The sequence below is a fragment of the Herpailurus yagouaroundi genome, unplaced genomic scaffold, assembly GCF_014898765.1.
Source record: "Herpailurus yagouaroundi ecotype Mexico unplaced genomic scaffold, PumYag 184, whole genome shotgun sequence".
Taxonomy (NCBI): Eukaryota; Metazoa; Chordata; class Mammalia; order Carnivora; family Felidae; genus Herpailurus; species Herpailurus yagouaroundi.
In genome coordinates, this window is record NW_024412415.1 from 30,147,366 (window position 1) to 30,164,210 (window position 16,845).

The 16,845-nt window shown below is 47.7% G+C and overlaps 1 protein-coding gene across 2 annotated transcripts in view; it reads right to left on the reverse strand.

Annotated features, from left to right (window-relative positions):
• Window positions 1-424: 424 nt before the first annotated feature.
• Window positions 425-16,845, reverse strand: part of UBAP1L (ubiquitin associated protein 1 like) — a 25,447-nt gene continuing 9,026 nt past the window's right edge. The window contains exons 3-7 of one of the 2 annotated variants that reach the window (XM_040492990.1): window positions 14,569-14,736; window positions 9,525-10,163; window positions 6,970-7,176; window positions 1,927-2,028; window positions 425-989 (exon numbers count right to left, since the gene is read on the reverse strand). In XM_040492990.1, coding sequence (XP_040348924.1) covers window positions 855-989; window positions 1,927-2,028; window positions 6,970-7,176; window positions 9,525-10,163; window positions 14,569-14,688 — 1,203 coding nt within the window. In that variant the 5' untranslated portion in view covers window positions 14,689-14,736 and the 3' untranslated portion in view covers window positions 425-854. Of the gene's footprint in view, window positions 990-1,926; window positions 2,029-6,969; window positions 7,177-9,524; window positions 10,164-14,568; window positions 14,862-16,845 lie in introns of both variants that reach the window. The other variant, XM_040492989.1, reaches the window with a different exon arrangement.

Sequence of the window (16,845 nt, forward strand, 5' to 3'; positions counted from 1 at the left end):
CTCTGTGCTGACAGCTCAGAGACTGGAGCCTGCTTTGGATTCTGTCTCCCTCTCTCTCTGCCCCTCCCCCTCCCCTGCTCAGACTCTCATGCTCTTTCTCTCTCTCTCTCAAAAATAAACATTAAAAAAAAGAGCAGCAAATGCAGGAAAAAGGCCCTCCCTACCCTTCCTCGCCTCCCCACCCCCCAATTTTGCCTAATTCTAAGGTATAAATTCCCCTTTTCTGGAAATAGATTTTTATCAGCCCAGTGATGCTCCAGAGGGATCTGCAAATACTCCTACTCCTTGGTTTATTTCCACATATTTACCCTCCCCACAGCATGCCATCCCTGGAAGCCTAAAACCGGTTTCCTTTGTCCTGTATTTCTCTACAAATTTACTGTCTTTGTTGAAAACGCTATAGAAGCCAGAGCTGTAACTGCTGCTTTGAGTTACTTTTTTACTGAGGTTTCTCCCACATGATGTGTGCCACATGCATTAATAAACTTTTTCTCTTCTTAATCTTTTTGTTCAAGAGCCCCAGCTGAAAACCTAAATGGGTAAAGTTTGGCCTCCCCTACAATATTTACCTCCACCTTTGGCATTATTTACATTTTTACAATGAGCACACCTCACTGTTATTCTTATGTAGTCTTTTTTTTTTTTGTAAGTTTACTTATTTTTTTTTTTTTTTTTTTTTAGTAATCTCTATATCCAAAGTGGGGCTTGAACTTACAACCCTGAGACCAAGAGACACATGCTCCAACTAAGCCAGCCAGGCGCCCCTCTTATATAGTCTTAATAACAGAGCTGGAATGGATTGCCAGGTCTGGCACAGGTTGAGGGATGCACAGGCATTGTGGAAAGCGCCGAGGTCACTGGGCACAGGCCACCAGCTCCTCCAGGGCTTGCTCACGGCGGTTGCCATGGACCAGCAGTACTTCCTTGATCCGGTCCTGCTGGAAGCCCATGTCACTGAACTGTTCCCAGAGGCGCAGGAATTCCCCTGCCTGAGGAAGTGGAAGCAGAGAGAGTGCTGGGGACTCTGCCAGGCCAGCCATCTCCCTGTGGAGCCCCCTTCCTGGTGCCCACTGTATCTACTCCCAGAAAGCTAAGGACTCCCCAAGCCAGGTAAGCCTGATCCTGGGCAGCACCTACATTTTGCCTGTACCTCTGGCTGACATGGGCGTGGACCTCCGTTCCTGTGCCAAGGAAGGAGGCCCTGGCTTGGCCACTGGCTCCATCCTGGCTTTACTCCCTCACTCTGGCCCATTCCTGACTCTCTGTGCTCTGGTACTCGGACAGAAAGGAGGAGGCTGCATACAGGTGCCCAGAGGATGCACAGCTTGGGGTCTCTGCCCAGGCCCCAAACCCTGCCGAGGTTTCACACAGTGCAGCCTCTGCCTTCCTTCCTCCTCTGATCCCAATGCTTGAAAAGTCTCTGCTTATCCTCCCTCCCTCCTCCTCAGCATTTCTCCCATCCCTCTGTCCTTCCCTCAGCCCCTGTGAAGAGCTGCCTGGCAGAGCCTAGGCCAACAGCACACTGTGGACAGTTCATATACATTGGCCACTCAGAATGTACTACTGGGCCCCCGGGTGCCTGCATTCTGGGTTTCCAGGTAGGCAGCAAACTCCCCAAGCAGAGTTTAAGCATCTTTGTGCTGCGCTTGGCTCCTCTGGGTATCTGACAGACCAGGCACTCTATAATATTTGTGTATTGATTCAGCTACATGACACAAAAGCCGTGCCTCCTGTTTCCCTCCCTTCCTGCCTCCCTCTGCCTCCCTGGGCTGTCTCCCTCTCCCCAGGGCTGAGCAAGCAGGCTAGCTCCTGATGGCCCCCAGGCTGTGCCTCTGGTACTGGTGTGCCCCTGTATGCTAGGCTCGTGTGTGCACCCACGTCCTTCCCCTCCCCTTCCCCTGGGCCTGGGCAGGTGGCCCTGCTGACCTGGCTCTCGGAGAACTGGAACATCTCCATGGCCTCCTCCACCAGGCCCTCCTCATAGCCTTGCCGCAGCAGCCGATCACAGGCGCTAAGGTAGCTGAGAAACTGGGCCAGAAAGAGGAAAGGGGTGTGGTTAAAGGAGTGGCACAGTCAGCCGATGGAACAGATTAAGAGGAACCTTGGGGACCTTGGTGAGGCCTGAGCTCAGACCAGGCTGACCAGTCGACCCACCATACATGAAATGGCCCCAGAGACCCTGTGAGCCAATAAAAGAGGGACAAAGGCCTCCTCTGGGGACCTAGGGACAGGTGGGCAGCAAGTTCTGACCAACTGTCCCAAACTGGGGGCTGTAATCCAGGGAAAGGGCTATCAGGATGAGCTAGAGGGTTCCCAGAACCTAAGCAGGGAGTGGGACTGGCCTGAAACACAGGCGTCTCCCCAACACCCATCCCGGTCTGTTCACCCTCCCTGGTAAGCACCCACCCATGTGAAAGCAGCCTCCTCACCCTCCACACCTGTGAGCACCCCCGTCCCTGGATACATATGTGTCTGCCATCCAGGACCATGTGAGCCCCAGTGCCAGGAAAGGGAGGACAGAGGAAGATCCCACAGGCCTGAAAACCTGTTCAAGTCACTCCGTGTTCAGTCACCACAAGTTGTTTTTGCCCTCAGGATGAAGTACTGCCTCCTTACCAGAGCTCAAAGGCCTGTCCCTGCCCATCAGTGGCCTTGACTCCCTCAGCACCCCCAGGCCTCTGCATATCTAACTCCCTCCGCCAAGGTCAGTCTCACTCCTCTTCCCTGGGAAGCCTCTGCCCCCAGTCTCCACTGGGTGCCTTGCCTGCTGCTCCCACAGCACCCATGCTTCCCCTATCCGAGCACATACAACTCTGTAGCTGTTCTACTATCTTCCTCAACGTTCTCATCTGCTGACTTCTCGCTCCATGAGGGAAGGGTTGTATCAGTCTTGTTCACTGCTGCGTTCCCAGAGCACCCAGCATAGCACGCAGAAGGAGCTAAATAAACGTATGCTGTGTTTATAAAATGAACTAAGAACCACCTCCAGGGAGCTCACAGCTTAGTGGGGGAGATGAACCAGATACGGGAAATCATGAGTGCCAGGCAAATCAAAGCAAGATTTATAGAGAGTTGATGCCAAGTGAAGGCTGCAGACCACAAGAATTACAGGTATAAGTGGAAAAGAAACAGGTCGGGTTTCTGCAGACCTTCAGAGCTGGGCAGAAAGCATGGATCATACAGATTAATGGTTTTCAAACTGTTTTAGCTTCTGAACTGTCCAAGCATCAGGAGGCTTCAACAATAATAGGAAGGTTGGAGCTGCTCTGGGAGAACTGGGGGCAGGAGCAGGGGAGTCAGGAGTCCAATGCTCCTGCCTCAGGACACCTAGACCTTGCTCTGAGCATGTTTTGTAAACCACCAAGCCAAGCCTTCCTAGCACAATTGAAGAAACAGGTCCAAGCAGGGTGGACAGCTTGCCCAGGGACCCAGGACTACAGCCTAGATCACCTGACCTCTCAGCCTTGTCCATCAGGGGCCCAGCTGCTAGCAGAGGGGCTTCAACTGCTAGAGGAGGGGCTTTGAGCTGCATTGAAAAGTAGACAGGATTTCCAAAGGTGGAAACAGGAGTATGTCAAGAGCAGGTGATGGATATGCCCTTTGCCTCTTGGTTCACCCACAGCAAAGGTTCTTGGCCTTGGTGCTGACTGTAGCTGCCTGGGAACTTTACCCATAAACCACTGATGCTTGCTTCCAGAGGCTCTGATATAACCAGTCTAGGGGGCAGTCTGGGCACTGGGATTTTTTTTTTTTTTAAGTTTATTTATTTTGAGACAGAGAGTGTGAGGAGGGGAGGGACAGAGAGAGGGGGTAGGGGAGAGAATCCCAAGCAGGGTCCACACTATCAGTGTAGAGCCTGACATGGGGCTTGAACCCACAAACCGTGAGATCATGATCTGAGCCAAAGTCCGACACTTAACTGATTGAGCTATCCAGGCACTTCAGGGCCCTGGGATCTTTATAGCTTTCCAGGTAATTCTAATGTACAGCCAAGGCTGAGAACTACTGACTCAAGGGACGGCTGACCTCAATCCATACCAGTAGACTCCTTGCCAGGCTGCATATCAGAACCACCTTCAGATCTTTAAAATGATAGGCCATTGGCCCCACTCCGGATTTACTGACTGGGATCCTCCAGAGTAGGTCCTGTAGATCTACATTTGTAAAGATTCTGCTGGTTGGTCAGCTTTTAGGCCTAGAAGACTGTAGAAGCCACCAGATCTGCCTCAGGACCCAGGGTGGGTAAGGATGTCACTTTCACACCCCAGGACGGGACTGTAAATCCCTCCCTTCTGTGAATAGGGAAAGTGAGACTCAAAGAGGGGCCCTTAGGTGCCTGGAGTCCCATAGCAAGGTGCCTGGCCTATGGATGCTCACACACACTGCCCATGCTGTCCTATAAGCAGTCAGTGGGCACATCCATCCTTGTGGAAGGAACGAAGCAATCATGGACAAAGCTTATCTTTTGTATCTCCTCTTTTCTCCCTGGTTCTTCTAAGAGCTCTGTCTCCATAACCTCCCTCCTGGACCATCTGTCATTAATTTCTGGCCAAAGAGGTTTACTATAGTATATATCCTTTAAGGTGAGAAGGAATCTGAACCCAAAGGAGCTGCTCAGTTAATGGCGGAACTTCACAGAACAGCGGGGAATATTAACTTGGTGGGGGAGGACAGATGAAGTCATCCAGTAGTCCTTCAGGCCCACACCTCAGGGCTTGGCTCCTGATTGACCACCAGGGAAGAAGGCCACCCAGAGATCCGGCTGGCCAGGCAGGTGGTCAGTACATATCTGGAAACACAATGTTCCTGATATAGTGTGATTCTTCCAGCCCACCCACAGGGAGGCCAGTGCCCTGTGCTGGCTCCAACTAATGTGCAGACCCGCACCATGGGCCTGGTCCTTCATAGTCCTCCTGGCCAGTTTCTTGGCTAAGGTCCTGGCTTTCAGCAGCAGCTGAAGGTGGGGGCAACTTTAGATCTACTTTTAAATTTCATATCAGCCTGGGATGCTTCCCTGGAAGGTTCTCCCACAAGAAATGAGAGAAAAGAAGCATGCAGCAAAGATTCAGAGTCAAACCAGCCTGGCCTCAATGCCAGTTCTGCCACTGATTGTTTATATGAACCTCCCTGGCCTCAATTTCCTCATCTGCAAAGTGGGGACAGTGGTGGCAACTGTGCGGAATTGAGAAGGCCTAATTGAATACTCTCTGATTGAGGGACTGGCACAAAGAAGGTGTTCAAGAAATGTCAGCAGCCTCCATGTTAACCACACGGGGGTCACCATGTTGCAAGTCTTCCTCCAGGACAAGGCACAGACCAATGAAGCCAGAGGAGAGCGGAAGCAAATATGGGCAGGGAAGGGGGCCAGGGGCATTCGCCCACCTCCTCAACCTGGCAACAGCACATCCTGCTTCAGCTCCAGTCTGAGAGTTACTCTCCTTTTGTCACTTCTTATCCAAGAGCAGGCAGCTCCAGACCTCAGGGACCCAGCACATAGCAGTCATCTACATGACTGTGGAGAGAGTGCCCAAGCCCTCTGATGGTAGGGGGGCACAGAGACAACTAAGTGCCAACTGCCCTGGGACCTTTTGATACCTTCAGCTCAGCTTTCCAACCAAAAGAGTTCCCATGTGTCAGAAACAACGTGAAGTAGGATGTTACATTCAGGTGGGAGAAGGGAAGTTCGGGCAGTGGCATTCAATGTTACCTCCTGCCCCAACTCACAATCCTTCCATGCCTTCCTGTTGTTAGTGGGTCATTTATAAACTTCTCAGCCCAGTCTTCAAGGCACCCTCAATCTGCCCTCAACTCCCTTTCCCTGTCTTTTTTTTTTTAATTTTTTTTTAATGTTTATTTATTTCTGAGACAGAGAGAGACAGAGCATGAGCAGGGGAGGGGCAGAGAGAGACACACAGAATCAGAAGCAGGCTCCAGGCTCTGAGCTGCCAGCACAGCGCCTGACTCAGGGCGGAAACTCACAAACTGTGAGATCACGACCTGAGCCGAAGTTGGTTGCTTAACCAACTGAGCCACCCAGGCGCCCCTCCCTTTCCCTGTCTTATCTCCTACCAGCCTGCATCATGTACCCTGCACTCCAGCAAGACTGGTGGGATCAGGGCCTCCCGAACCCTTCCTTGCTGTCTCTCCACCCCTTTGCTCGTACTGTTTCTCCTGCTTGGAATATCATCCCTTCCCTTTCCTTCAAATTCAGAGCTTATTCATCCTTGAAGTCTAGCTGAAGACGTGCCACCTCCATGAAGACTTTCCTGATCACTAGAACCTCCTTGTGGTCGATTAAGAATGGCCATAAATTCTTTGCAGGCCCTTCCATCAAGAGGGAGTTTTCCCCATAGCTCCCCACTGCATCTAAACACCTAGGAAGTTCCCAGTAAATGCTGTTGATTAGATGGATGGATGGGTAGATCAAAAGAGAAAGAGATGGATATGAATACAGATAAACTGTTCATTGAAGGAAGTGGTTAGAGCTGTGCCTTCCAATATGGTAGCAAGCAGCTACATGTGGCTATTTAAATTTAAATTAATTATAATTAAGTAAAAAAATTCAGTTTTTTAGTCACACTGTCCATATTTCAAATAGCCACATACAGCTAGTGTCTACTGTATTAGACAACACAGGTATAAAACATCTCTCTCTGCAGAAGGTTCTATTGGGGATCTCTGGAAAGATTATTGGTTGCCCAAAGCTCCAGCCCCCTGTGCTTGGGGCAGAGACTGGGACAGGAATCGAATATTAAAACTCTCTGGGCACAGGGATTCCTGATAAACTCTTATGGAGAAAATAGCCTTAGGGTCTAGAAACTTGCTCATAACCCTCAACAATTAATGCCAGGCTAAGGTTCTGCTTCTAAAGAGGAGAAAAAACTTTTTCACGTTAAAGATAAAAACCACTTGGCCCCTCCCCTGGCTCCACACCCACAGCTCCCCCAGCTCTGGGACCAATGCACCTACCTGGCTCAGGCTCTGTCGCCCTGTCTTCTGCAGAGCCCCGATAGCCCTGTGCAGGGGATACCCCAGGGCAACCACTGGCCCGATGAGATCTTGCTCCTCCTGGCTCAGGGCAGACAGCAGGTCAGCAGAAGCAGGGTGTGCTCTACAGGTGCTGAGACTCTGAGACACCCCCCCAAGAGGTGGCAGGCAGGTATACGGGCTGAGGGACTGAAATACAGACAGGTTGGATGTGTCAGTTACTGGAAGTGACACCTGGCTGGGCAGGACATTTTTACTGACAGGCCAGTAAATGATAATATTTCCACAAGAGAAATATCATAGGTCCATCCTATTATCCCATTTTACAGATACTGAAATCAAGGTTCAGAGAGTAAGCAACTGAGTAAGCAACACACATTTGGGAGCTGAGCCCTACTCAAAATCAAATTCAGGATTATTTACTCCACACCTTAGTGAGTGGGGAGCAGAGGTGGATCTTCCTCCTTCTTCAGTGTGGCTGGACTGGGGCTTGGCAGGGCATGGAACAGGGCAGGGACTGGGCATAGCTGTGCTGAGAGGACCCACACAGACCCTAGAGTAAGGAGGGTGGCTGGAAGGCATATCAGTCAGTTTGGCCAGCATCACCCCTTACCCGTTCCCTGTCAAGAAGCACCCGTCTGCCAACTCTGAACAAACTACCCTGATCCCTTCTCCCCAGGTGAAGCCTAGCTGCTGCCCTGGCTCTTGGGGCAGAGTGTGTATGTGTGACATGAATCCCCCACCCATTCCTATCTTTCAAGGGGTTCCCTGCCAGGGAAACTTACTCTAGGGTCTGCTTTACCCCCAGTTTTAACTGGAAAACATCAAAATCTTAGGATCTGAGTCTATTCTTTTGACCTTAAAAAAGATTCTTAGTGGGGCACCTGGGTGGCTCAGTCAGTTAAGTGTCTGACTTCAGCTCAGGTCATGATCTCGTGGTCCGTGAGTTCAAGCCCCACGCCAGGCTCTGTGCTGACAGCTCAGAGCCTGGAGCCTGCTTCAGATTCTGTGTCTCCCTCTCTCTCTGCCTCTCCCCCACTCACACTTTCTTTCTCTCAAAAATAAGTAAAATATTTTAAAAAAATTCTTAGCTGCTCTCTGCCTCAATTTTCTCCTGTACAGAACATGTGCCCCAATCCTCCCCCACCCAACAGGGTTGTTGCTAGAGTTAAGTTTAATGTGCACCAGGAAGAGCCATCCTGGCATCACCATCTGGCCCTTGATGCGGTGTGGTCTGTCCAATTTACAGAGCCTCTTCTCTGAGTTTGCTCTACGCAACTGTGTGAGGTCAAGTGGCCCACTTCACAGGTAGAACAGGGATAGCTCAGAGCAGTTCAGTGACTTGCCAACGGTCACACACCAGTGAGTGGGAAAAGCCAGACCTCTAGTCTGTCTTTTGGATTTAAACTTCAGCTGGGCCTTATTCTGTTGCATCTCCTGGCCTGACTGCAGGGCAGCTGGGGGGCAGAAAGCTGTGCCCAACTGCCACCTTTGGCTATCAATCCTGACCCATTCCATCTGCTCCAGATCCACGTTTTATGGAGTTTGGTACTTAGATAATTTGGATCTCTCAAGGCACACAATTGTGAAGATAAAATTAGGTATAAGGCCTTGGGAGAGGCAAAGTGAGGGGTCTGAGGCTTAAGTTTCACTGATTTTACTTTTTTTTTTTTTTTTAAGTGTACTTATTTTGAGAGAGAGAGAGAAAGAAAGAGAGATCAAGTGCGACAGGAGCAGACAGAGAGGGAGACAGAAAATCCCAAGCAGGCTTCACACTGTCAGTGCAGAGCCCAATTCGGGCTTGAACTCACAAACCAAGAGATCATGACCTGAGCTGAAGTCAGATGCTTAAATGACTGAGCCACCCAGTCACCTGGGTTTTATTTTAAATTCACTTCTGCTCCCCTTTCTTGCAGGTGCACATCCTCTGTCCCAAAGCCTCCCAGTCTGCAAAAACTGTCACCTCCTCTCAGCACCTGATCCCTCTCACTATTCAGTGCTGTCTTGTCCCACACCCCTTTGGCCAACTCTCCTTGTCCTGTGGTTTTGACCTTCTCTCTTTAAACTCAGGGCCCAGCAGCAAATAACTACTCAGTGAGTATTCTTTGAGTCGCCAGCTCATCCATCCTACAGGAAGCCCTTGCTCTGTGGGAAGCCCTAGATTTGAGTCACGTTCATTACTTCAACAGACATTCACTGAGCACCCCCTACTGGCCAAGTCTGCAGCTTGGTGCCCTGGCAACAAAAATGGATGCCATCCAATCACTGCCCTAAGAGATGGACAGGTACTGGGTGATTACAATTATTGTGGCATGTGCCCTAATAGAAGCAAAACAGCGGGAAATAGGGAATGGGGGCCTCTGAGCAGGGAATATTCTAGGCCCAGGGCCACAGGAAGGACAGCATAGTACGTGGCCAGATGAGAACATTTAAAGGTAAGGAGGAGGAGTGCAGAGAGGAGGAGACTAGGGCTGCGAATCAGGCTAGGAACCCAGACTATTGGCCTGCGGGCTTGGCGGAGCTAGAAGGTTCCTTACCGCGACCGTGGGCTTGTGACTCCGCAGCGGGGGCATGGCGCCGGCCGTGGAGGGCCGCGGGGGCGGCGCGGGGGTGCTGGGGAGTGGGGGCGCGGGGCCCGGGGGCGGCACGGGGCACTGACTCGGTGCCGGGCTGGGGCAGAGGCTCAGCGCCCGGTGGCGGATGCGGTGCAGGAGGGCGCGGGGGCGGGCGGCCAGCCTGCCCTCGGAGAGCCTCCGCCGCGCTCCGGCCAGCTCCGACCTCATGCCGCGCAGCATGTCCAGCGAGCACCGTGGATGGCCGGGGCCGGGACTCGCAGGGGGGCCGGGACTCGCAGGGGGGGCGGGGCTCGCAGGGGGGCCGGGCTGGGGGCTGCAGGGACGTGGCTCTTCCTCGCTGGCGGAGGCGGCTTCTTCTTCGTCGTGGTCCTCGTCCTGGTTTTCTTCCTCCACCACCTCCTCCTCAAGCCGCTGCTGGGGTCCAGCCTCAGGGCCCGTGTCTGCGGCAGGCATCGGCACCGGCTCGCGGTCGGGACTGACCAGCAACAGCCAGGCGGGAGGCGCTGACGCCGTTCCCGGGGCGTCGCATTGGAACGGGCAGGGTCCCCGGAGGACAGCCTCTACCCAGAAGAGCGCCCTCCTCTCCAGGCTGAAGTCGTGCTGCAAGTAGACGGCGACGTGAGGCTCTGGGACCCAAACCGGGGCCAGAGGGCGCACTCCTACTCCCTGGCCTTCCGGGAACCTATTCAGCCAAAAACTTGCCAGGTCTGGGCAGCTTCCGATTCTTAATCCCAGGCATCCATCACCACCCGACTCTCACCCTCAGTTTTAGCTAGCAATGGGGTGGATGAATAGCAACGACAAGTGAATAGCAAATTCGGCCTCCACGGATGCAGGTAAAGAATAGGAAGTCCAGAAAGAGACTTTGATATCTGTGGGGCTTTAGTAAATAATAAAGGTGGCATCTCAAGCAATGGGAAATAGAGGGACGAACTAATAAATGGTGTTAGCTAAAAACAAAAACAAAAACAAAAAACAAACATAAATGGTGTTAGCTAGCTGGAAGAAATTCTCACTCTTATACAAGGATGATTTCCAAAAGGATCAAACATTAAATATATGTATGAAACCATAAAAGTACTAGGAGAAAACAGGAAAGAAATCCTTGATAAGCTTAAGTGGGGGAAACCTTTCTCACTGTAAATCAAAATCCAAAAGCCATAAAAGTACAGATACACACATGTGCAAAATCTGCATGGCAAAAATACAATAGGCGAAGTCAAAAACGAATGACAAACTAGGGGAAAACAGCACTCACATCACAGACAAAGGGCTACATTTACTAATATAGTGAGTGCTAGATATAGACTGGAAAAAGACCAACAGCTTAACATGAACAAGAGATATGGATGGGCCACAGAAAAGAGCCATACAAATGGCTTTTAAACACCCGAGCAGTTGCTCAACCTCACTCTTGACAAGAGAAAGGCAAATTAAAACTACCCTGAGATACCATCCGCCTAGCCCTCAGCAAAGATCCAAAGTCTGAGGACATTCTGTGGGAGAGTGTGGGAGGTACAGGCCTCTTGTAGAGTGCTGCCTGGGATGTAAATCAGTGACCCCTATGGAGGGCAATTTGGAAAAATACTTACAAAAATTCAAAAGGACATTTGCATATAGTCATTCCATGTAACATTGTTTATAATTGGGAAAGACTGGGAAGAACCCAAGTGATCATCAAGAGGGCACCCATTCAATAAAGTAGGATATATCCATATAATGCACAATGCTATACAGCAAAAAATAAAACTGAAGAAGCTTTCCGTGTACTGATACAGAAAGATCTTAAAACATATTAGGTTAAAAAAAAGTCAAGAAGAGCAGTGTATGTATAAAATGCTACCTTTGTGGGGCGCCTGGGTGGCTTAGTTGGTTAAGTGTCCAACTTTGACTCAGGTCATGATCTCGTGAGTTCGAACCCCACATGGAGCTCTCTGCTGTCAGCACAGGGCCTGCTTCAGATCCTCTGTCCCTCTCTCTCTGCCCCTTCCCTGCTCTGCGTGCTCGCTCGCTCTCTCTCAAAAATAAATAAACATTAAAAAAAATGCTACCTTTGGTGTAAAAAGGGAGGCAATAGCTGTACTTATTTGTGCATATACACAGAAGAATCCCTGGAAGAATATATAGAAAATGAGTAACAGCTCTCTCCAGTGAGGGGGTGGGTGGATGAGAAGGTGTCAGTGGGAGGCTTTTCACTCTCCCAAGATATTCTAGCTGCCTGTGGGCCAAACTGACCCCTCACCTAGCTTTTATAAATGAAGTGTGATTGGAACACAACCATTCCCGCCCACCCCTTTCCAAAACTATAACTCTTTCCCTACAACAGAGTTTAATTGCCCCAGTTTTTTACTATCTGGCCTTTTACAGGAAATGTTTGTCAACACTTGCTCTCTACCATTTTATAGATTTTTTTTTCATTTTTAAACTATGTGAATGTACTTTTTCTCTAAAAAAATTTTTAACAGTGATGAACTCTCATTAAAGGGAAACTCTGAAACAACAAAACACAGACTTGCCAAGGCTCTGAGTGTAGAAGGAAGGGAGAGGGCAGCCAGATGGATGGGTGGACATGGGCTTTTGGGGTCTGACAGACACATGTTGGAGTCTGAGTGTGTCACGCACAGGCAACATAACCCTGTGCATCACTTGGATGGGAGCTTTGGCTTCCTGTGCTATGGGGTGGGAACACATACCTGCTAAAAGGGTTATCATAAATATGAGAAAGAAAAAAGAGTGAATGTATAAAGAGCACCTAAGCACAGGCCCAGTGTACAGCAGGTGCTCAGTTATAGTAGCTGTGGTTATTATTTTTTCACAAGTAATCTAACCTCTATCTATAACATTATTGTTATGGGAAAATGTATTCCAAGTTCCAAATACTGGGAATACAGCCCAGTGAACTCAGAGGACTTACCAGGAGAAGCTGTAAATCATACTTGGAGTCTCATGCTTCTCTGTTAGATTGGCCCAGCAGTAAAAGAAATGGAGGCCCAGGAAGGGAAATGGCTTAAGGGAGTGCAGATACCCTTGCTGAGAGGAGGGGGGCAGAGCCAGGGTCAGCACCTTGGCTAGGACACCAGATGTGGACTTGGCAGAAAGGTGCCCAGTTCTGCTTCTAAGAGAAGTAGCTTTCAGAAAAGCCTCTTCCCAGCTTGGCCTGAGCTCAGCATGTAAGGAAAAGCTGTGATGATCCACCTCCAGTAAAGCAAATTTCTACTCCCAACCATAGAGGCCGACTTTGACTCAGGGCAAGAGCCCATAGCACAAGCTGCCTGGAGAAAGCGAGAGCTCCTGCCCTACAGAGGATGGGCCCCTGGACATGTGCTCTGGGCTCTACAGAGCTTCTTTCCATTCTGGAGACCTTGGTCCTAAGGAGCCTCAGTGCGACCTCAGGTTCTGCAGATAAAACAAAAACCACACTGAGTCTCTTGCTCCTGTGCCCCCAGGCCACTAGAGCCCCTTTCTCCTTTGTGGACTGGACTCTCTGCACCTGACTTCCTACAACCTGTTTTTTTTTTTTTTTTTTTTTTTTTAACCTTGGAACAATCCATGTCCAGTGTCTCTTACATTCCAATCCTGCTCTTAGCTAATATGAAATGATTTGGAGTCAAAACCTGAGTTTTAGTCTTGCCATGGCCACTAATTCAGACGAGTCATTTCCCTTCTTTGGACCTCAGGTTTCCCATGTGCAAAATGAGTGAGGGATGACCCAGATGCTCAGAATTTTTTACAAAGCCCTCTGCAGACAGTGGAGAATGAACATACAAGAGTCTGAGAGGCCCCACATCAGTTCCACAGTTCTTTGCAATCTTGTTTTTCATTTTATAAATTCATGTGAATTTTGTGTTCTAGCTCATGATACACCTGTGTTATAATACAAATGCAATAGATCTCCCCCTAAATCTTCAAGTAAACTTGACTCTCCCAGAAGTTAAATAATCATGTTTATCTTGAGGGTATGTGATACCACCACATACACTGGGTACACATCCCAGTGTGTGAGCTGTGGGGCATGGGGTGTTTCGAGGGTGCCTCCAGGGTTGATGTGTTTTGGGTCTATGGAATAGTAATCCCCTCTAATGGGTTCCCTGTAACTGTCTGCATTTTAACAGGGGATTCTGGAGATAGTGTCTTAGCTCATAAGAGTGATCCTAAACGGTAGAATTTTAGATGTGCCAGGAGGCTGACGGAGAAGGGAGCAATTGGAGTATCCTTGCAATGACTCTCAGTTGCTTCATATAGGCAGGCTTCCAGTTATCCTAAGCTTAAAATAAGACCCACTGAATAATCCCCATCACAAGCCACCAGACTTCATGATGAAACACCTTTCCTCTTGGGTTATTTCCAAAACTCTCTAGAATATAACAGAAATGGCCTTGTTGCCCTTTAAAATCAAGGAACAAGGGGCACCTGGGTGGCTCAGTCGGTTAAGAGTCCGACTCCTGATTTCAGCTCAGGTCATGGTCTCACGGTTTGTGAGTTCAAGCCCCCATCAGGCCCTATGCTGACAGTTCAGAGCCTGGATCCATCTTCAGATTGTGTGTCTCCCTCTCACTCTGCCTCTACCCTGCTCACACTCTGTCTCTGTCTCTGTCTCTCTCTCTCTCTCTCTCTCTCTCTCTCAAAAATAAATAAATATTAAAAAAAAAAAAAGGCTTTGGGACACCTGAGTGGCTCAGTCGATTGAGCATCCAACTTCGGCTCAGGTTGTGATCTCATGTATGGTTCGTGAGTTCAAGTCCTGTGTTGGGCTCTGTGCTGATGACTCAGCCCGGAGCCTGCTTCAGATTCTGTCTCCATCTCTCTGCCCCTCCCCTGCTTGTGCTCTGTCTCTCTTTCTCTCAAATATAAAATAAAAAAACATAAAAAAAATTTTTTAAAGGCTTTGTAGCTCCTTTCTTAAAAAAATGAAAATAAAATAAAATCAAGGAACCAAGCCCAAGTCTCAGCATCAGATCTATAGACCCAGAGACAAGGAGATAGATGGACAGAGAGATATACTTACCATAGAACCCAGCAGAAGCTCCCTGCAAGCTGGGACGCTGAGCTCTGGCCCAGGGAGGGGCTCTGTGCCTATCACAAAGCCATTGGGCACCTTGAAGGGGACATCATCGAGGGCATTCATTCTGTCAGAGGAGTGTAGAGATGGCTGAGCAGGACTGGGGCAGGCTGCCTGGTGGCAGGGAGAGAGTGTAGTCCTGAGAACCAGGCTTGGTCTCAAATGGCCTTACCACTCTCCCGTGTGGTGACTTAGCTGAGCCCCACACAGCTGGGAAGGAAAAAGTAAAGCGGCTGGTGCTGCATAGGGAGGAAATGAACAAAAACAAGAGCATTCAAACTGACAAGAATTGACTCTTTCATGTTTAAGTCTTGCCCTAGACAATTGTTTCCCAAAATGTGGCCTATGACACTAGTGCTGAAGCATGTTATCAAGAGTTTTCATCCAAACATTTAAGGAAAATGTCAAATTACAAACACTTCCAGAAAAGAAATACTTCCTGACTCATTTTTATTTCCGCACCATCCTGATACCAAATCTGACAAAATTAAGGTCAATCTCTCATGAACATAACTGCAAAAATCTCAATAAAAATAATTTTGGACAGAAAAATACAACATTGCTGGGTTGAGTTTATCTCAGGAATGAGAGATTGTCTTAATATTCCAAAATCAATCACTGGGAGTAAAAATAATGTCAATAGAATAAAAATTTTAAGTTATAGATTATCTATATCTGTAGATGCAGAAAAAGCACTTGATAAAATCAATGCCCGTTCATGATTTTAGGAAAAAACAAGCCCATTTAATAACTTAGGAATAGAAAGTAATTTCCTTAGCATAATCAAGAATATCACTAAAACATCTAAAGCAAACAGGCCACTTAATAGTGAAATACTGAAAGATATCCCCAAGATTGAGACAAGGATGTCCCCATTATCTCTTCTGTTCAGCATTGCACTGGAGATACTAGCCTGTGTAAAAAGAGCAAAGAAAAAAAAGTATAAGGACTGGAAAAAAAGAAATTAAACTACCATTATTTGTAGATGATATAATCATATGTAGAAAATCCAAAGGAACCTATAAATAAAACTCTTAGAATTAGTAAGTTAATTTAGCAAGGTCATTGGATACAAGGTCAATATATGAAAATCAACTATATCTCTCTATACAAACAACAAACCATGAAAATATTGTCTTTTAAAAATGTCATTAGAGAGTGAGATTTTAAATAAGATATCATGTAATATTATCAACCAACCTTCTAGGACTCAACCTAACACAAGATATATAAGACATCTATGTGAAAAACTATAAAATATTTATTGGAGGAACATGCCATGTTCATGAGTTAAGACTCAATGTCATAAACATATTAATTCTCCCTGAATTGATTTGTCGACCCCACATGTCAAATTCCATCTTGTTTTTGGGGGATAAATTGGCAAACTAACTCTGAAATTTAAATGAAAGGCAAAAGACTAAGAAAAGCCAAGATAATCTTGAAGAAGAAACAGCACTGTTGGAAGATTTATACTATATCAACACTTACTTTAAAGTTACAGGAATTAAGACAGTGTGGTACTAACATGAGGACTTACAAAGAGTCCAATAAAACAGAACAGGAAGTCCAGAAACAGATCCATATTTATATGGATCCTTAACTTACGACAAAATTGGCCCTGCAGAGAGCATAAGGAAAATAAAAGTCTTGTCAGTAAATGGTTCTGGATCAATTGGATGTCCACCTAGAAAAAAATCCTGGCCTCTACCTCACATCACACACACAAATCAATTCCAGGTAGACTACAGATCTAAATGTGAAAGGTAAAATGAAGCTTGAAGATAAAATAGGAGAATGTATTCATGACTTTAGAATAGGTAAACATTTCTTAGGCAGGTTGCAAAAAACTAACCATAAAGGAAAACACTGACAAACTGGCTTCCATTCATTGGAAGATACCATTAAGACAGTAAAACAACAAAACAGAACCACACAAACAAAAAATAAAAAACACAAATCAGAGTGGGAGAAGATATTTGCAGCACATGTATCTGACCAAGGACTTGTATCCAGTAAGTACAAAGAACTACAAAGCAGTAAGAAAAAGACCTAATTCAAAAATGGGCAAGAGATGTTAACAGGTACTTCATAAAAGAGTATATCCAAATAAACATCAAAGTTGTCTAACCTCATTAGCCATTGGGAAAATGCAAAACAAAACAATGAGATACCAACACACACACACACACACACACACACACACACACACACACACACACA